Here is a 22230-nt window from a genome sequence, read left to right on the forward strand (position 1 = left end):
ACATGCGGCTTCCAAGCATTTGAAATGTGGCTGCTGAAACTGAGGACTGAATTTTTTTAATGATTTCATTTATTTTACTTATTTAAGTTTAAATAGCCATATGTGGCCAGTGGCTACTATATTGGGCAGCGTAGCTCTAGTTAGTAGAAAGAATGGTTGTGACAGAATAAAAGACTTTTTTAATTAATAAAAAGAAGCACTTTGTAGCAATTATGAATCCTAACAACGGAATGAGCTTCTTCTCAAAGTAATCTCTGAAAGTGTCCAAGAAAAAAGGAGATAACTTTTTTAGACGCAAGGTTCTAAGAAGCTAGTATCAGGATGAGTGAGAAGTTAGACTACAAAACAGTGCATTAGTTTACACCTGGAAAGAATTCAAAGATCATTTTACAAGGAAGGAAACGTTGATTTGGAAGTGAAATGAGCTGCTCAAGGTCACACAGGGAATCAGTAACAAGAGTAGGAACTAAAAGCCAGATTTTAAGATGCTATGTCCTGTTAATTGTCTTGATTATGATTATTTCACAGGTGGACACATATGTAAAATGTTATCAATTGTACACTATAAATATGAGGTCTGTTGTAGGTTAAACTTTTAAAAAAGCTGTTTTTAAAAAAGCACACTGTATGCACTACTATATTATCTTCAGTTTCACCTCACAGAGTTGGGAGGAATAAGCTAGTTAATATATTTAAAGACTTCAAACAGCATTTGATAGGGAGTACACACTATAGAAATGTTAGCTGCGTTATCATTATTAGTTACTAGAATTCTGCTCTACTGACCAGCTTGGAGAAAGTAATGGAAAGAAAAGTGAACAGGATTTTGAGTCAGAAACTCCAGATTATAGTACTGGTTCTTTGGAAACTTCTCTGAGTCTCAATCCTTTGTAAAATGAGTTAACTTGACAAGACAATCTCTAAAGGGCCTTTCCAAACTAAAGATTTCGACTAGGATAACAGTTGTAGAAGTGGAAAAAAAGGGATAGATATGTAACCCTTAGGGAAGAACTGATAAGATTTAAGAACTAGCTAGAAATGTAGAATGATGAAAAACAATGAGTCAGCTACAAACACAACTTTTTGAGCTTTGGATGACTGAAGGTTTAAATAAAAAGAGGAATATGTTGACTCAACAGACATATCTATATTATTTTAATAAGTCAGTAGATTCTCCATGGAAATGGATATTCTTGAGCTCTGGATCAAAATGTCAACCAGTATGTTTAAAATGCCTTCTTGTGAAAATATTTTAATGCTATGTTAAAATGAAATCCCTATGGATCATTATAATTATAGATAATGATATTTAGTCCACTTAATAACATTCATTCCAAAGTATCAAATTTATGGGAAAAAAAGTCAATGTATACATCAGTCACCAAGAAATTAATGTTTTGAACAATTCTTCTGATGTAGAAACAACCTAACCCCAGAGTCACAGAGCTGCCTATAGATGTCACAGCAGAACTCAATGACAAAGCATTGTAATCTGTTTTCTTTCAGTGATTTCATAAACTCATCTTCATATAGCTAGACTGCAATATTACATCTCGTGCACTACATGCAACATGTTTTCAGTATCAGATACCACAATAAATTGTTGTGTGCCCTGAAGTAGTCTTTAGAGAATCATGGCGTCATTTAGTGTGGCATCCAAAAGAATGTCTTAGATCATGCTGAGGGACATATTTTTCAAGATTCTGACCTACTCATTTCATAGATGTGATCTGCCTAGCAAAGTTATGCTGACATTCTGATAGGCTCCATTCCACAACATTATACTGATGTAACATTCCTGGACAAAAATCTAAAGATCACAATTGTTCACAAAACCCTTTGCTTATATTTCACGGAATGAAAAACATCTTGCCAACTTTTTGATGATTTTTTCAAGGGCAACATTTCAAATATAATATCCTTCTCTGGACATTGAACAGTATTTCAGTTACAACTGACTGGTCAAAATTTGGGTCAAATCCCAGAACAAAACATTTTAAAAATAAAATTGTTCATGAAATGTTATAGTTTAATACTATCTGCAGACCTATTTAGACAGAGCCAAAATGGACCAATTTATGACTAGATAAAATGAAAAATGTCATTGATTAGCCTAGAACAGCAACATAAAAAAATACTTAGTCCCAAGGCAAAGCAAATGATACGCTGAAATACACTGCAGAAAAGAACAGAGACCACTTGGGAAATGAGTCACTCAGAGTCATATTTTCCAGATATCTTAGTTAACTTTTTCTGTTTTGGAACATAATTTTAACTCTTAGAATAGAATTTTCTCTAACACATACTGTATGGCTCCTGCCTTTTAAAAAGATATGTATTTTTTTCTTCTTAATGATTAAGGGCCATCATTATGAAGACTAATCACTAAGATGTGGTAAAGATGTAGCCATAAATGCAGATTTATATAATATGGGATAATATGAAATAAAAAGAAGAATGTATTTTCCCTATAGTAATTGCATCAAACTTGATTTCCTGAAAACAAATAAACAAACCTCCCAATGATATCTTGCTTTTTGTTCATTTATCAATTTTCCATAAAAGTATAATGAAGCATAGGTAATTAATTGTATAATATCCTATGAAGCATAATGTAACTACCCTTTTGTAAAATGAAATAGTGGCTGAATCCTGATGCCATCTTCTTCCAAATGCTTTCATTGTCCTCTGGTAAAATCAACACTGCTTCACATCACTATCAATGCCATGCAACTCATCCCTGGATTTGAAAACTTTACCTAATTTCATGAACTAGAAGCTTATCCCCACTATTCCTTCTCTGTTGCACAAAATTGGTTTACAGTGTATATTTCACTTCATTTCAAAAGTATGTGATGGCATGAATGGGGTAAGATTTAGTCTACACAGTTTTCATTTTACTAAAAGTAGAAAGGGGACAACAATGTGTCTGCTAAATGGAGCAGCAGGTCTTAATTTTCTCCAAGTCCCACATCATATTTCATTTTGAAGAAAACTCTACACCTAAGCAACAATATTATGAGAAGATTCAAAGTCTCATATAAAACCTGTATAGGATCAACTTTCTCATAACTTCTGCAATATATCACTTTTGAAAAACCCTTGTTCAGAAGTTAACTCAGGCCGGGCGCGGTGGCTCACGCCTGTAATCCTAGCACTCTGGGAGGCCGAGGTGGGCGGATCGTTTGAGCTCAGGAGTTCGAGACCAGCCTGAGCAAGAGCGAGACCCCATCTCTACTAAAAAAATAGAAAGAAATTATATGGACAGCTAAAAATATATATAGAAAAAAATTAGCCGGGCATAGTGGCGCATGCCTGTAGTCCCAGCTACTCGGGAGGCTGAGGCAGGAGGATCGCTTGAGCCCAGGAGTTTGAGGTTGCTGTGAGCTAGGCTGACGCCACAGCACTCACTCTAGCCCGGGCAACAGAGTGAGACTCTGTCTCAAAAAAAAAAAAAAAAAAAGACGTTAACTCAGATAAAAATTGCTATTAAGATGGAGGGCAAATATTCCCAGACACCAACACTACTTCCTTATAGGGACTTCTACAATTTCTCCCCTAAAAATTGCAAATAGTAAGGGCTCAATAAATGTTACATGTTATTTTCAACAAATATGTACTAAATATTTACTATTTTCTAGGCACTATGCTAAACAGAAATAAGTAAAATAACTCAGCCTTCAAGGAGCTGACAACCTAGAGTGCTCAGTGCCTTAGTGAAAACATACGTGGTTCGGGTAGGTTAAATTTGCTCATAAGTCTTTTGCAATCCAAAAGCATTAAATCCAACACTTTTTGCAGGAAAAAGATAAACTGCTTTTCAGTTGTTACTTAAGAAATATCACTGGATAGAAAAGCAAACTCCTTCCATTTAATAAAATGACTAACCTGCTATCTCAAGTAAGGTATAAGTCCCAGGACAGAATAAATGTTTTTCTAACATACAGTTGGCCCTCCATAACCACAGGCTCCGCATCCACAGATTCAGTCAATCATGGATCGAAAATATTCAAGAGATAAAAATAATTTAAAAGTAACAATACATGGCTGGGCGCAGTGGCTCACGCCTGTAATCCTAGCACTCTGGGAGGCCAAGGCGGGAGGATCACTTGAGCTCAGGAGTTCAAGATCAGCCTGAGCAAGAGCAAGAGCAAGACCCCATCTCTACTAAAAATAGAAAAATTAGCCAGGCATGGTGGCATGCACCTGTAATCCCAGCTACTCGGGAGGCTGAGGCAGGAGAATCACTTGAGCCCAAGAGTTTGAGGTTACTATGAGTTAGGCTGATGCCATGGCACTCTAGCCCAGGTGCCAGAGCAAGACTCCAATCAAAAAAAAAAAAAAAATAATACAAACAATACAATTTAACAACTATTTACATTGTATTAGATATTATAGGTAATCTAAAGATTATTTGATATATATGGTAGGATGTACATAGGTTATACACAAATGCTACACCATTCTATGTAAAATTTTGTTATTTGCAGGGGCAGAGGGATGAGTGGAGTAGAGGTATGAGGGGTCCTGAAACCAATCCCCCATAGATACCAAGGGATGATTTACAATGTTTAATTAAGTTCAGGTGGTCTAACATGCCCTTGCTTGTGCCATAGCCTTATATTATCTAAAATCTTGAAAGAATATAAACTAAGTCCTGGAACAAACAACATAAATGAATCATTACTATATTGACTGATAATACTTTCCTTACTTTTTCTTTTTGAATTACATATGTATGTTCATTTTATCTAAGATTAGCATATGCTTATGTATTCCTATCCCAGAATAAAATAAAAATTCAGAAATTAGTTTCAACTTAGCTTAGTCATATTTATTACTGTATAAGCTAGAGTCCTCACCACCATATTCTGGCCTAGCTTCTTACTATATAGATAAACCCTTGAAGGAAACAGACCCCAGAAAGGTACAAGAGCTTCTTGCAATCACACATGCACACATGAGCGTTATTTTATGCCCTCATGAATGTGCTACCTCCACCAAGTACAGATCACTGCCTCTCCACATAGAATGATGCTAACCACCACTCCCGCCCCCCCCACCACTTTCTCTCTCTCTCTCTCTCTCTCTCTCTTCCATACTCTTGGAACGTGAAAGGAGTATGGGCTTTGGAATCAGACACAACTAAAGTCAAATCCCATCTCTGTAACTCAGAAACTCATTATCAGGGCCAAGTTCACTTGTGTTTATGTATTCCTTCACCACAAGAGAATTTGTTTTTGTTTTGACAACTTTTGCCAAGAGAAGTTGTTCCAAGAGCCCAGGGATACTGAAAATCAAGTGTCAGGGAGTCTCCCCTTTTTCAAAGTGTTTCCCTGCGATACATGAGGAGTATCTCCAACAAAGGTAGCAGGCGGCATTTACATGGGTGTTTGGTTTATAATTATTTGGCAAATTTTTAATTTATGTTTTATATACTTTTCTGTATGCACATTATATATTACAAAAAAAAATAATGTAAAACAGCCTCCCTACCCATTGTCATCCTCAGCAAAATGTATTTTCTATGAAATGTTAAAAAAATGAAGGCTTTCTTAACACACTCAATAGGATATAGGATAAATAATATCCTATTTTGTGTGCAATTTAGCATAATTTACTCTCACTCAAGTTAGTTAAGGACTTTTCTAAAAAATAATAATAACAATATAGAGAGTTTATGTTTGTTTCCAATGAGGCTTCTTAAAGAACACAGAAAATATTAAAATACCTTTAAACAATCTGTGATAAAATCAAGGTGACCTACACAGAGCAAATCACCCATTTTAAGTAGGTAATATATATGAAGGTGTTTGCCTTTTTTAAAACTCAAAAGAAACTCTATGATCTGATACCCAAATAATTTGTGATATTCTACATCCCCAGGAAAAACCAAAAGAAACAACTTCAAACAAAAAGTCATTACTATCTGTCAAAAAATAAACTAAAAAGAAATGTCTCAGCCAAGAAATTAGAGTGGAGCTACAAGCCCATATCAAAAATCTGCTACATACCTTCATCAATACAGTTTTCAGCAAGAGCAAAAAGCTGAGGTGAGCGTTCCTCAAGCAATTGCTGGTGAATATTCGCGTATCTCAAAGTCCACCATGGTAAGCTCTAGGAAAAAAGCACCATGTAAGCTAAAATAACAGAACACTTTGGAAAACTTTTTTTTTACATTAATTGAGATTAATTCCTAGAATCTTTTTTTTTACAATCATGAAATTAAATTTAGTCCTCAATAAGCTTACCCATCCACTGCTGTTTTTACTAATAAGACCAAAATCCACTTTTATGTCTTCCATAGAATGAACACCTCACCTCCATTCTCTCAAAGCCTGTATTTTTTTTTTTTTTTTTTTTTTTGCCACTTGGGCTTCCTGATGCCATTTCAAACTTACCGTTTCTTCTTTTAAAATGTATGCTGCAATCATCCTGCTCTGCAGGGGCTCTCTACAGCCACCATAATTCAAGTACACGAACCCCTTGTGGGGGTAATTTTCCCTTTGCCTGAACTTGCAGCACATTATTCGCACTTCCCTTTACAAACCCATTCCACTATATTTGTGTATGCATCCCTAGGTTTCAGTGCTGTCTGTCACCCATCCAATAAGATAAGAAATCATGTCTTACTCATCTCTGTATTTCTCAAAGTAATGTATTTTGCACAATCTGCATAGTAAGATTCAGATAGTCCCCAAAACTGGGGTGATCCCTTCCACACCTTTGTGAAACTTCTTCCTTAAAGTTCTCTCCTCCTAGTGTGGCACACATTGATCTCTCACTTCTCTGAACCTCTACACTGTTCCTAGGAGTTGGCACCACATGAATAGCACTTGTTTTCAAGTGCATAACTCCTCCTGGATCATGTATTTCTGAGGGTAGATACTGCATTTTATATATTGTCTTGACTAATGTACAGACTGAGCATACAGTAGTTTTTTCTTTCATTCTATGATGCTTTTTCTTACTTGATCAATATCCTTATTTTAAAAAAAAGAAGAAAAAGAATAAAAACAAGAGACAACAAGCCAATATAGAACTATCTACAGTGAAGAGTGTAAATCTTTCTTCCACTGCCCCAGTGCCATCTTCCTACCCCAGAAAAATCCATGACAAAGGTTTATATTCTTCCAGACCTTCCTCTATGTATGTGCATTGTGTATGTGTATGTATGTGTACAAGTTATAATAGGTATTTTTCATAGGCTCATTATAGTATCAAATATGATCATGTAACAAATCATCTACATTAATTTTAAGCATGTTATTTGAATTACATTACGTGAAGGTATAAGAATTTTCCTTTTTTTATAATAGCAATACCAACTAACAGGAAATCACGCTTAATTACCAAAAAGCAATTTTTTTTTTTATAGAGACAGGGTGTCACTATGTGGCACAGGCTGGAGCACAGTGGCTATTTATAGGCATGATCATAGTGCATTATAGCCTCAAACTCCTAGACACAAGCAATCCTCCAACCTCAGCCTCCCACGTATCTGGGACTATAGGCACACACCACCACGTCCAGCTCAAAAGCATTTTTTTTCACTTGAACTTAATTTCTTCATTAATTAAGGGCTTTCCTTCTAAACTGCTACATACCACAACTGCTACAACAATGATGTAACCACAAATGAACTATGACAAAATCTTTTCTAATTATCAATGCTGTTTCCTCAGTCCATGTAAGGAAAGGTAGAATTATCTAATAGAAAGGAAATTTCAGATCACTTTTAATTGAATTCTCAGAGGTGTTGCCTCATTTTCATTCTTTTCCTATCACGATGAACAATGAAGTCAGTCTACATTTCAATTATCTGCCCCTGATCTGTTGTCAGCAATAAGTGAGTCAGGTTTGGCAGTGAATTCTTTCCTTTTCTAGACATGGGAATTTAGATACATCCAGGCAAAAAGGCTGCCCTTTTAAGAAAACATGACATAAGATGCTGAACTCTTAAAAATTAGATCTAGAAATTAACTCTTAACCCAAAATCTTTATATGGGGAGAAAGATTGTGAAACAAATATAGAAAGCACAGCCTATTTTTCTACTAGAAAATATAACAGAACTTTTCTATTTGCCAAGAATTGCTTAACAGAAAATCTGAGGCAGTAATAAAAAAGCAAACTTGAAGCCTTGCTTTGAACAGTTTCTAGATCTTATCTCCTGATTACGGCACTTATTACAGAATGGTCTGACTGAAAAGTCACACTAGTCAAGAACTTCCTAGATAACAGGGAGAGGCAATGTACTCAGGAGGCACCCAATAAATGTTTGCCAGCTTATGTTGTTTTATAAATATGAAAACTGATATTCAGAGACATTAAGTAGCATAAGATCACACAGCTGTTAAGTGGTTGAACCAGACAAATTCTGGTCTGCTTTCAAAGCCAAGACTCTTAACTCAACACTTACATACTACTACGTATTACTAATTCTAGCCTGTTTACTTTACAGATTAGGGTGTGAGGGAAAATCACCTTCTTTTATAGTTACACAAAAATAATATTAATGTAATAAACAGCTTGTTACATTTCTTAGGAATCAGGCTACTTGGAAATTAACTTAAAAGGTTAAAATTAACTTGGATAAGTAAGTGATGCTTCTTTATCATTTTATTTTCATTTATCAAAGAACCCGTTCTTTTTTTCTTTTTTAGAGACAGCGTCTCACTCAGTCACCCAGGCTGGAGTGCGGTGGCTTGATCATAGCTCACTACAGCCTCAAACTCCTGGCCTCAGCAATTCTCCCACCTCGGCCAACCCGAGTGCTGGGATTACAGACATGAGCCACCACATCAGCCAAAGAAGCCATTTTTTAGTAACATCATTAAAAGAATGATATGGTAAAGATCCAAAGGACAAAAACTATAATAGAATAATGTTTCAATTGAAAGGCAAGATTACAGCACAGACTGATGTTTCTATAGTGATGTACTACAAAAAACAAGTTTTTACACAGAAATCAAAAGTTGTTTACTTTTGCCAAGAAATTAAGATAATCTGCCTCTCCAACCCTACAAGGATGACATCCAGGCTGGTCTCAGTGGCTCACGCCTGTAATCCTAGCACTCTGGGAGGCTGAGGCAGGAGGATCTCTTGAGCTCAGGAGTTCAAGACTAGCATGAACAAGAGCAAGACCCCTTCTCTACTAAAAGTAGAAAAATTAGCCAGGCATGATGATGCATGCCTGTATTCCCAGCTACTTGGGAGGCTGAGGCAGGAGGATCGTTTGAGCCCAGGTGTTTGAGGTTGCAGTGAAATATGACAAGGCCATTGCACTTTAGCCTGGGTGACAGAGCAAGACTTTGGCTCAAAAAAGAACAAAGAAAAAAAAATGATGACATCCACAACCAGCAGTCCACATACTCACTGATTCTCCTAAGCTGTTGATAGTACTTGTACTATTTTTCAAATGATGCTTAACATACTTTATGATGAAAGTTTTCAAACAACTTAAAACTGTCTCACTCATTAATGACCACAGTCTCACTAGAAAGAAAATTATGCCATTTGGCATCCTTATGCCTTGGTGATACTTTCTCTGGAGCAAAGGAATAGTCGGTCTACAAGACCATTAAACTCAAACTAACTTATGGAAAAATTTTTTATTCAAGCTACTGTCACTAAAAGATTAAAGATAAGGCTTCATATCTGGTAAGACATGTTGAAACCCATCTATTAAAAACCCTTCTATACAGATCCTTTGTAGTAAATAAGCACTGGGTTGTCACCCACATGTGTGAGATTCACTTCCCTCAAACCTTGTTATGACAATGCTGGCACATTACCCGTCTGACATGCAGGAAAAAAAAAAAAAAAAAAGAAAACACTTCTATACAACTGATTCCCAATCTGCTGGCTCTTGTGAGAGTTGCCATTGGAGGCAGCACTTCCCTTCTCCTCTTCTTTAAAACAAATTTAGTGGCTAAACTTAAAAGCCTAGGAAAGCAAGCCCTTACACAGGACAGACCAAGTCTATATGACATCTATGGAAATATCAGGCTTCTCAGTGATGTATGTCCTGAAAGCCCTGACTTCACCACAACACATCAGTAACAAAACTGCACTGTACCCCATGAATATATGCAAATAAAAAATAAACAGGAAAAAAAAAAAGAAATATTGCGTTTCTTAAAAATCTTCAGCCAATTCTTAAAAATTAGGAGATTTCATGCAAAATTTAGGTTTACTATTTCTGACACTATGGGGTCTGCATCAAACCAAGTTGCAACAATCAGAGCAGGACTCAGCAAGTTACAGTCTGTGGGCCAAATCCAGCCCATCGTTTGTGTTTATACAGCCCAAGAACTAAAAATAGTTTTTACATCTTTACGTCACTGAGAAAAATCAAGAATAATATTTCGTGAGATGTGAAAAGCATATGAAATTTAAATTTCAGTGTCCATAAATAAAGCCTTACTGGAACACAGTCCTGCTCACATGTTTACATATTGTCTGTGGATGCTTTCATACTACAATGCAGCAGCGGTGAGTGTCTGCAACAGAAACCGCACACTGCGCTGCTCACAACCTCCACTGCACCTTCAAAGACTTTCTTCACTTTTTCTTTCTTGTGGTTTTGGTCACCTCCTGCTGCATATTAGCTTTCTGTGAGTATGAGTATTTCTCTTCACTAGTTTATACAAAGAAACCGTTTAACAGATACTAACAAATGCTCTACTAAATCCAACCCAAATAACAAAACAATGTAGGATGTGACCCAGAAAACAGTAATTACGATCCATTGCATTTTGGTCATTCTCATTATCCTTATATGAAATTCCTACAAGACTATGAAGGATATTTTTAAATCTGCATTGAAGATTCTGAGAATGAATAGTTATACACATACACACACATACAAAAATCCTACTAAAGAAACTCAATATAATCCCATTTTATACTAGATCAATCTTTCCAGGGAAGAAAAGTTTTTGCTTATTTTCAACAGATTTTGAAATTCAATACCTAGAACAAGACTTAAAAAACAAAATATAGCAAGACATTGTCAGCATCCCACCTATAGTCTGGTGTTAAGGAGCACAAAAGTCACATCTGGATCTCATGGATCCTTTCCTTGCCTCACCTGAATAGCTGTCAGTTTATGTCTCACATTCACCAGGATAATGTGTGCTAATAACAGCAGTATAGGCTTTGAGGTCAGGCTGTACATTGATTCACCGTCTAGAACCAGCAGGCTCAGAACAACAGCATCCAGTCCCCTGACCTGAAAAAAAGTTTGTAAACTAAGATGATACAATTTAACAAAATATTAACTTTTACATATCTTACAATAATACATAGATTTTCTACTTAATTCAGCTTTGAAACAAAGGCATTAATCTATTACACAGCAATTGGCACGGGACAGAATCAGAACAGAACATTTGCAATGCCCTCGGAGATCTACAAATCCAGCCTGTCTTGACAGATCCCCACCCATCTGCTCAAACTTTAGAGGGACAGAGAACTCAAGAATGTGCCAGCACTGAAGAATCCTCATGGCATCACAGATTTACTTACTACAAAATACTACCTCGATAAAAAGTGCCCCTATGTTAAAGTATTTACATTAAATACTTTATTTGGTATTACATTAAACACCTCCATTTCACTTATGCTTCACCAGCTGGTAAATGTCATTACAAAGCATGTCTCCACGCCACAATTCCTATCAAGCCAAGCAATCAACAAGTTCTTACATTTCAAATGCTGAAGAGGCAAGCAACAATGGACCAAAGCAAACCAGAAGGATACAAAAAGAATTTTCAAAGGATGCCTGGGAAAAACTCACTCCTCTGCTGAACAGAGATTTTTCTACTACAACTGACAAGGCATCTGTGTTTCTAAAATTTGGACTGCAGAATTTTAACAGCTACTACAAATTAGACAGTAGGAATCCTTAACAATTAGGAACACGGGCTCTAAAGTCATATACACATTGTAACACCTGACCGTGTTTCTCTACTTCTTCTTAGTGTGTGTTTTTCCTAGAAATTTAATGCTGATGAGGCCTCAGTTTCATCAACTATAAAATGAAATAACTGAACCTATACCTCAGAGAGTTCTTGTAGGAATTAAACTAAATAATCTAAGTAATGCCAGGGCCTGGCTCAAGACTGAACATTTTGAATACTGAATATTTGAATACTGAATAGTTTGAATATTGTTTAAAGTATTCAATGAAGGCAAGAAGGAAATAGCTGTGGGTTCATCCTCTATCCTACTTTCATCATCATTCAAGAGTGGAATAGAGGAGTAAAGACTTAACAGGAATTACCACCACCAAACGCCAAATAAAGAGTTTCCTGTTATGTCCATTAAGGGTAGAAGGAATTAAAAAAAAAAAAAAAACACTTCAATAAGAAGAATCATTTTTAAGCCATTACAACTGCCTCAGTTTTGGAAGTGAGGAAACATCCATAAAAGTTAAGTGAAGGCTGGTTCTTCCAACTCCCAAATCAATGTTCCAATGTTCCTCCTACCACCCCACGCTGCCTCCCCACAGATCTCTCTACCTCTTCTCCACGCTCAGCAAGGCCAAGGGCTATCTAAGCATTAGGAGGGCCTCAAAGACAGGGCCAGGGTGATGTCAAGCCTTCTGACTGGCACTGTATCATGGTGGTGTGGGTAAATGAGATACGGACACGAGGAGAGGATCTGGTTTGGAGAACTTCATCATGAGTTCAGTCTTGGACATGACGAGTATAAGGTATCTCCTGAGAACCCTAAGTAGAGGTACTAAATGCACAGTGAATATACTGACTTGAGAACTCAAGAGAAGAAGTTGCCTAACATGCCCAAACTGGACCTGCAGCCTCACTGAATCATCTTCTAAATTCAAATAGATATAACAATCTTATTTCCTAAAGTCCAGGCCTAACTGATGAAGCACAAGACATACAGCATGCCTTTAAGAAAAAGAATCCTTATCCTAATCACTTTGAGACAAGAAATATGTTACCTGTTCTATCACAAATTTCAGACCATTATCTTCTAAAATGAAATCCATAAATATGAAAAGTAAGTAATTTAATAGAACAACAAAAATTATACAAGGAGATACAATATGATACACTACCTGGATATCACTACCTTTGATACTCAAGCTAGGTTGTTAGTACAAAGGAGATTTACTATTTAAATTGTACATGTTTCATATGCCCTTTCAAATGTTTGAGATAGTTCCAATAAAAAAGTTAAAATCAAGAACTTAATCCAAGTTTCCTGTATTCTGGCCTGCCCCCCACCAAGTCTGATCTTCCACTGGTACTCCAGCAAGCTCCAAGAATCCTCTTCCCACAAACACCATGCTCCTCTATTCTCTAAATTTCTACTCATCCGACTGCACCTAGAATGTACTTCCTCCTCTTCCCTACCTATCCATTTCCCAAAACCCTGCAGGTTCTATTAATAGTTCAAGATCCACTCCTAGCTAAAATGTCTTCTTTGACAAAATCCAGTTTCCGCAAATCTCTTTGTTAATGTAAATATCTCTTATGGTCTGAACTTCTCATGAAACCCATTTCTGTACTGCTTTGAATTGTTACCTGAATTTTCAGGTGCTCCTACACTAATAAAGCAGGATGAGTACTAGATTTGCAATCAGAAAATGTGGATTACAATCCCACAGGTATTAGACCTCTGACAAGTTGTTTTCACCACTCTGAGCTTCAGTCTTCTTATCTATAGAATACCTCAAATCTGTATGGACCAAATTGACAGAACACGTGTGAATCACATACCAAAGAACACATCAGTGCTCCCTAAGTGACTCACTAAGCTGAAGTGTACAGTGCTAATCATTGTGTTTTACACATTATGCCTGCTTTTATATTTCTCTTTCTACCCCACATTATTAACACCAATCTATCATAACTCTATTCCATGTTCATTTGCTACTTCTAATTCTGAGAAATCAGGTAACAAACAGTAAACAGTAAAATACATATATTTGACCATGTCAAATATATACATTTGACATATAAATATATATATATGACTATGACTGTTTGGTGGATTTGTACCCTATACTATGGGGCCATAGAAACCAGAAATTGTTTCATACACAATGAGAAAGGGAAATAAATGCTCCATATAAGTAAATTTCTAGATAACTGAAGTTCTTCTTTTTAAGTGCAATAATCTTTGGGTTTTTTCCCCCCATTTTGGATGAAAATCCTTGTAAAGTGTAGATTATAAATTTTCTTCTTAGATATAAGATAGACAAGATCTTTTAACCTTTCAATAATGACTTAGAGTCAGCATTATGATTCAAGTATTTTATTGCAGTATCTATAGTGACTCACTAAGCTGATGTGTACAGAGCTAATTATTGTGTCTTACATATTATGCCTGCTTTTGTATTTCTCTTTCCACCCCATCATTACTAACACCAATCTCTCGTAACTCTGTGCCATGTTCTTTGCTACTTCTAATTCTGAGAAACCAGGTAACAGTAAACAGGTAGATTCCTTTTAGCTACATAAGCTTTGGATGCTAAGAGGCCCTTTTCCAGGCTAAGTGATGGACACCTATGTTCAAGATCATCAAGATAGCTGGATAAATCAAAGTTCTTACTTCGATTTCAATCATACTTCTTTTGTAGATCATCTCATACTCACCAAGCCCTATGAATATTTGCTCAAAAATTCCAGAGGAACTCAAATTCCATTGACAACCTACTTACATCGGTCAGTAATGTTATCTTCACATACGAATAATAATTGTTATCACCATGGAGCACCTCTGTTGTGCCAGGCACTTTAAGAAAGTATGTGTAATATAAAGGAAACACCCTGGGAGCCATTTTAAAGCACAGTAGCAAAACTTGTCTGCAATAAAATCAAACAGATTTCTAGATTTGCTGCCTTGCCAGAAAAGATCCTTATGTAACTGTGGTGATTATAAGCAACTGGGTGACTGGTGCAACTGTCTATGGTTTAATAAAAAGAGCAGCTAACAGGCCTCCATAAAATGGAGAATATCTGAAGAGTAGTTTGAAACTGACAATGGAACTTCTGGAAATGTATGAAAACCTGATCAATCAAAAAGCATTCTTAGTAGTTTTGTACAGGCCACCAAGTCATGTTTCCTTCCTACCTACTACTAACTCCAGTTAATTAAGATCTGTTCATAAAGAATAAATAATACAACATTAATTATATATGATATTTTCAAGAAGCCTACCTCACTGAATTGCTGGAACAAAACAGATGGCAAAAAATCCTGAGGGTGTAAATCAACAAGAGGCCCTGTCCAGTTACTCTGAACAAAAAGTTGCAAACTGCTCACACCAAGTAGGAACACCAGCTGTTGTCTGCATATAAGAATAGTTAGAGAAATAAATACAAACCACTATCATGGTATAATCTCAAACACACTATTTCATATTAGTTTTATTAAGAAAAATATACCAACCAACATTTACTGAGATTATCCTAGAGTAATTATCAAAAAAAATTTCTGCAACTTAAACAATTTAAGTCTGCAATGTCCAATATCATAACCGTATGCCATATGGTTAAATTTAAATTAATTAAAATTAAATAAAATTTAAAATTCAGTCCTTCAGCCACACTGTCCATATTTCATGTGCTCAACAGCCACATATGGCTAGTGGCTACCATACTGAACAGTGGAGAAACAGAACATTTCCATCATCACAGAAATTTCTCCTGATTCAAGTCCAGGCATTTGTAACTTTTTCTTGCATTCTATTTAACAACTCTGACACTGCCAGAAAATGTATGGAAAACTGACTTTATACAAAAGAAAACTGACAATAAAAAGTTGTTTCTAATATTTTACTGATCCTGTACCACTAACTGCTACAACAACAACAACAAAAAAACCCTAGAAATTTGAGTGAAACCTCTATATTTCAACCCTTCTTTGGCTTAAGACAGGGGTAGGCAAACTTTTTCTAAAGGCACAGATATGAAATATCTTATGCTTTACATGGCACATGTGTGTGTTTCCAACACTTTAAAAATATAAAAACCAGCTGGGTGTGGTGGCTTATGCCTATAGTCCTAGCACTTCTGAGGCTAGGAGTTCCAGGCCAGCCCGGGCAACATATCGAGACACTATCTCTAAACAAATAACGAAATGAGCCAGGGGTGGTGGTGCATGCCTGCAGTCCCAGCCACTTGGGAGGGTGAGGCAGGAGGATCACTGGAGCCCAGGAGTTTGAGGCTACAGAGAGCTATGATGACACCGTTGCACTCTAGCTCAGGCAACAGAACGAGACCCTGTCTCAAAAAACAAAAAAGATAAAACCATTCTTAGCCATTTTGGCCTACCAGCCATAGTTTGTCAACCTCCAGATTCAGACCTAAACAGGCAGGGATTCAACTCTAGCAAATAACAGCCAGGGAATCCTGGAGTTTCATTCTGAAGACAAAGTATAAGCAGCCACCCTTTTCTTCCCATGGCCCTTCCAAAAAAAAAAAAAAAAAAGACTAGGTGAAATGGATCACTCCTGTAATCCCATCATTTCAGGAAGCGGAGGCTAGGAGTTCAAGACCAGTCTGAGCAACACAGCAAGATCCTGTCTCTACAAAAAAAAAAAAACAAAAAAAACCAAAAACAAGCATTCAAGCCTACAGTAGCCAAAGCTCTGGATGCAGTGCAACTGAGGACAGAGCAAAGGACAAGCAACACTACAGAAAAAAAGTCACAACAAAACCTGTTTGTAATCAGAAGTTAGGAAATTTGGGAAAAACAGGTGTGCGGCAAAATCTTAAATCCTTAATATAACTCCCCTACAGGTGCACCCCACCACACCCAGCTAATTTTTCTTATATTTTGTAAAGGTAGGGTCTCGTTATGTTGCCCAGGCTGGTAAATTCCTGGCCTCAAGTGATCCTCCTGTCTTGGCCTCCCAAAGTGCTGGGATTACACGTGTGAGCCACCATGCCTGGCCTGAAATGTCTCTTCTTTTCAGCTTTCTGTAACAAGCTAGAAATCTGGTCTACCAGTGAATATTGCATTTGTGTGAATGTGCACCACAAGGTTAGTTACTATGATAGTGCACACATCAGAAAGAAAAATATGAATCAGGATTGACAATTCAGAAATGTAAACTACCAGTAAAACAGAAAAATGAAAGGATCTTAATTTAAAAAACAAAATAAAAAGCCTATAGTAGCATTCTTTTGTAACCTCCTTATCGATATGGGTTATGCCTTAATCAACTTCACAACCTCAATACCTAGCCCAGTAGTTTATTTGTTGAAGGACTACACAAAGCCATTCCCTAGAAATAAAGGTAAAATAAAACTGCATGCATTTATAAGATAATTAAAACTTGATATGGTGGCCACAGATAGTAGAGGAAAGATAAAGGTATCAAACCCATGACAGTAAAATATAAGCCACTGAAAAGCTTAGGTTTCATTGCTATGTAACCATCTACTACTCTTAACCTTATAATATTACACAAACTTTAATGGAAGAAGTGTTCCACAATAAAAACATTCAGTTCTCTGAACTTTAGAAAGATAACAACCTAAAACATAATAAAACTAGTTCTAAGTTAACACTTAGCAATCCAGAAATAACAAGATCAAACTAACTGTTTTCAAGTTAAAAGGAAAATAAGATCTGAAGTCTTGCCTGTGGCTAAAACCTATCAGACTTAAGCATTTGGAAGCTCAGGGCATTAGCAGTTAACACTCAGTTATGTACTGATCTCATATATGAAACTCTTTTATCCTTCACCATTTTACATTTTCATTCTGGATGGTCTTCTGGACAAGAGTTTTTACATAGATTACTGGTACATGATGAGTCCTGAGTAAATGTAAAGCCAGATTTCTCAACAACTGCTAAAATCAGTGCCCTACACTATTATGGTGCTATTAAATGCATTCAGAGTCTGTTTCTCTATGAAAATTTCAAATAAAATTCTACCTTTCTGTTTTGTCCAAATCTGCTGAGTAATCCAGGAATGTCACTATCTGCTTCTCCAGGTAGCTGTCAATCTTTTCTTCAGTCATCATTGTTGAATTAAAAATATTCTGAGTCACAGAATTTAAGAATATGGCTTTATACTTCCCTTCTAGCAGCAATTTCAGGAAAGATGCACTCTCTGTAATATAAAAATTAGTGCAGTAATCCAAAAGAAACAATTTTTTCCATATTGTAAAAGATAATGCTATTAGGCAAATATACCATTTTAGTGTACAAAAAATGTATATACTTATAACGCTTGCTGTACATTAATCATAAGGTACTGAGCAAATCTCCATCATTCTACAAACATCATCTCTCCAGAAATTAGAAGCTCATCCATTCTGATAATGAGCAGCAAAGTGGAAGTCAGACCTCAAAATAATATTCATTAGTAGATATTATTACCCTTTTGCAGGGAAATTCAAAGATTTCCTACTGACAGCAGAAAAGTTTCCTTAGTCAAGATTCTAAGACTTTTCACAGTCTGGCTCCTCTTACCCTCACTATTCTCCCGCATGGAAAGTCAATCCAAGAATGCTGGTTCACTCACTGTTCGCCTAAATATCACATGCACATTCCTCCCTCAACACCTTTGCACTTTTAATTTCTCCTGCTAAACTCTACTCCACTTGTCAGTCTTACCCTTTAATCAAAATTCAGCTCAAGTCTGACTTCTTTCATGAAACTTTTCCAGACGACCAGACTTCAAACTTCCTCCCTCCTGAAGAACTTACTGTACACATACTCCCATACACACACCCCCCCCGCACACACACAAACACAAAACTTATATACTGTCTGTATACTTATATTACTCTTCTAGGTCCAGCCTAAATCCCACAACCAGACGTGCCTATATCCCACTAGTAGATGTGACTTTTAACTGTTTATATCTCCAGTAAATGCACACCGCTCACAAGAATTACATCTTTGCTGCCTTATTTCAGCTCTTCTGCTTACCAGCTGTGTGAACTTGAATAAATTACTTAACCAATCTGTACTTAGATGTCTTCATCTGAAAAGTGGGATTAAAAGTAGTAGCTACCTTACCTGCCGATTATATGGATTAAATGACTGAATACATGTCATTGCTATTGTTATTATTACTAAACCTGGGCAGTGAGTGAGAAGCATTGGGTAAAGATACCTAAAGTTTTGGGTGAAGAGTCTGAGGACCACGCCCACCATGTCAAGGACTCAACAACCTAAAGTCTTAATAAATAAGCTAGATTTTGTTAAGGAAGACAAAAAAGGAGGGATGAAAATACAGTCGCCGCCATCCCTTTTCCTCAGAGCTCCCACGGTGGCCTCCGCCATCCCTTTTCCTCAGAGCTCCCACGGTGGCCTAAGTCCCTGGCAGGTGAAACTCTCACCTAAGTCAGCGACCTCCTCCTGCTTCCATTGCTGCCGCTCAGCCTCAGTGGGGAAGCCCCTCAGAAGTGCAAGTTCCGGGGTCCACATCTCCCCGGACAGCGCTGCAGCCAAAACAGGCTTCTACGAGGGTCACACAGAAGTCAACAAAAGAAAGTGGAAGTGGAGAGTCCAAAGACGCCGAAGTCTAGTGGCGACAGTTACCATAAATAACACCTACAGCCTTAGAACTCCATGTGCGGATACCAGCACAGGGAGGCGGCCATGACAGCAGCGCGGAGCACCCTGGGAAAAACACTCACTCTCTGGTCCGGCTTCCGCCCGAAAGACAAACCAGAGCGTGAGTACTGAGCATGCCCGGGGTGTCTGCCTCGTCTTCGGGGCGGGGAAATGGGCGGAGCTGAGGGCGCGGTCCAGCTCAGCCCCGCCCCCAAGAAGGCCCTTTCCTGAGATGTGGAAATAGCGGGAGGATTTGGAAGTCGGTGTGCCGCCCACTGAATACTGGGGTTCAAATGCAAGACAAAACAGAGGCCTTATCCAACAGCAGTTTGACTGGAAGGGCTAGAGCTGTGATTCTTAAACCTTTTTGGGGTCTGAACCCTGTTGACTACCTGGTGAAAGCCATAGTCCTTAGCGCAAAGTGCACGTGGGCCCTCACTCCCGCATTTGGGCACCATTTCAGGGAATTAGAGACCCCCAGAAGTGGAGTCAGTGAACCCCAGGTTAGAACCCCGTCAGCATAGAATAGGTCTTTATCCTTAGAGTGAATGATCGTGTAAGGAAAGTATCTGGTTTTGACGCTGCCACTCCAAGAATCATGATCGAGTGGGAAATTCTGGCCCGGCCGCTGGTGCAGGAAGGTTTTTGGAACAGTCTATGAACGCTGCAGAAGAGTGAGCCCAGGGGTGGAAACGAGGAAACTACAAGGGGACATACAGCCACCCCTGCTGAGCACATAGCTGGTGCCTTATTTGCATGTCCTTTAATCTTGGTAGCAGCATTCCTAGGAGAAAACCAAGGCTCTGAGAGCAAGGACTAGGGACTTTGTCCCTGGGCTTGATGCCTGCAGTGAGGTATGCCATGCAAGATCCAGGAGAAAGAAACCTGCAAGGTAACACTGGCCACATAGGACTCTTGGAGATGCAACAGCTCTCTGAAAAGCTTCACCAAGTACTCGGCTCCAAGGAAGAAGTTAAATAATTTTTTTTTTTTTTTTAAGACAGTCTCACTCTGTGGCCCTGGGGTAGCGTGCACTGGCATCATCATAGCTTACTGTAACCTCCAACTCCTGGACTTAAATGATATTTCCATTCAGCCTCCCAAGTAGCTAGGACTACAGATGTGTGCCGCCATGCCCAGCTAATTTTTTTATTTTTGTAGAGATGGTGGTCTCGCTATGTTGCGCAGGCTGGTCTTGAACTCCTGGCCTCAAGCAATCCTCCCACCTCAGCCTCCCAAAGTGCTGGGATTACAGGCGTGGGCCACCACCCCCAAGCCCAGAGTTAAGACTTTTGATGTAGCCTATAGTGATCCCATTACTAAAGAATAGCTTGTCTAAATCCAGCCTTCCCTGGAGACAATCATTACCCTAATTCTGTAATTAAGTTCTCTCAAGCTATTGCTAGTGCGATCAATTTGAAAAATAATACAACAAAAATATAATCTTTGCATACAATGCATAAATGTAAAAAAAAAGATCCTCATGCCAGAAAAGAGGATATAGTGATACTTAGGGTTTAACTATTTGCCACAACATTAACAAGATATCTACAGCTCCACTGAGATTGATTGCATCTCTTGTACTGCCCCTGGATTCTTTCTCCTAGGTCAAAATAAGGTCAGCCCCAACCCAAAATTAATTGTTCTATAAGACTTTTAGTTCAGCCATTCCAAGAGTACAGCACCCCAGTGGGCTGCATCTGCTTGCAAAGATTCCGAAGGGTAAAATCATTTCTGGGGAAAGACTCCTAAGGACAACATAAGAGTTAGATAATTCAAGATGTGACCAAAATTTTGTTTCTTCACATTGGTTGATGTAAATGGAACAGCTCAAGCCCTGGGCGCACATGCGCATGCACACACAGTTGAAATTTTCTAACCCAAGGATTTATAGGTAACACACCTAATGGATAACATATGGATACTAGCCTTACATTTCCTTTTGGCCAACTAGGGAGGAATCTGTGCCACTGCTAACATTTCATGCTGTGCCTGAATTTATAATACAAGTGAGGTAAAATAACATATATTGAAGCTAAAAGCAAAAGCAAACTGGTTATCACAGGGCATCACTTGGACTTGTTTTCTTGATTAGACCTGGGAAATCATGGGAGATGGTTCCAATGTTTCCTCTAGTCCTTCTCATGATTCTTCTAGGTACATTTGTTCCATGTTTGCCCTCCAGAGTCTCCACGCAGCCACTGTCCTGACAGATGGTTCAACGGATGATTCAAATCAGGAGAACTCATGCTGGTCAATGCTAACCTGAAAATCAGCTCTCACAGGCAAAAACTTATCTTAAGGAGAATCAACAACAGTGCTAAGACCCAGGACAATCCTTGATAGCCGCTTCTACAGCTATGGGCTGAATGAAGACCAGGGTGGAGGACTGAAATGTAAAAAGTTCCCACAAACTTGGGAAAAGACTGACTGTTCTGTAGCCATGGTAATAAGCAGCTACCAGAACTAGTTTTAGACCTGGTCAATCAACAATTTGCCAAAGTGAGTATCAATGATTGCACAAGGACATTAGTAAGAGCTGTCGGATTGCTAGGAAAGGGAGCAAAGGTGCACAGGCGCTGCTGTTATGTGCCTCCTGGCCTCCCTGCTGTCCATGCCCCAATATCAGAGGGTCTCCATGTCTCCCCATTAACCATTTCCCTAACCTCCAACAG

The 22230-nt window shown here is 38.0% G+C and overlaps 1 protein-coding gene and 1 non-coding gene across 2 annotated transcripts in view; one reads left to right on the top strand and one right to left on the bottom strand.

Moving 5' to 3' along the window:
• TTC27 (tetratricopeptide repeat domain 27) overlaps positions 1 to 19658 on the bottom strand; it is a 146187-nt gene extending 126529 nt beyond the window's left edge. The window contains exons 1-5 of the mRNA XM_069494121.1: positions 19339 to 19658; positions 17924 to 18101; positions 15197 to 15326; positions 11094 to 11234; positions 6015 to 6117 (exon numbers count right to left, since the gene is read on the bottom strand). Of these exons, the coding sequence (XP_069350222.1) occupies positions 6015 to 6117; positions 11094 to 11234; positions 15197 to 15326; positions 17924 to 18101; positions 19339 to 19426 (640 nt within the window). The 5' untranslated portion in view covers positions 19427 to 19658. The remainder of the gene's footprint in view (positions 1 to 6014; positions 6118 to 11093; positions 11235 to 15196; positions 15327 to 17923; positions 18102 to 19338) is intronic.
• On the top strand, positions 9706 to 9805 carry LOC138400482 (small nucleolar RNA U13). The gene has a single exon (XR_011236359.1). It is a non-coding gene; the product is annotated as a small nucleolar RNA U13 (small nucleolar RNA).
• Positions 19659 to 22230: the final 2572 nt, after the last annotated feature.

The sequence above is a fragment of the Eulemur rufifrons genome, chromosome 19 (genome assembly GCF_041146395.1).
Source record: "Eulemur rufifrons isolate Redbay chromosome 19, OSU_ERuf_1, whole genome shotgun sequence".
Lineage (NCBI taxonomy): Eukaryota > Metazoa > Chordata > Mammalia > Primates > Lemuridae > Eulemur > Eulemur rufifrons.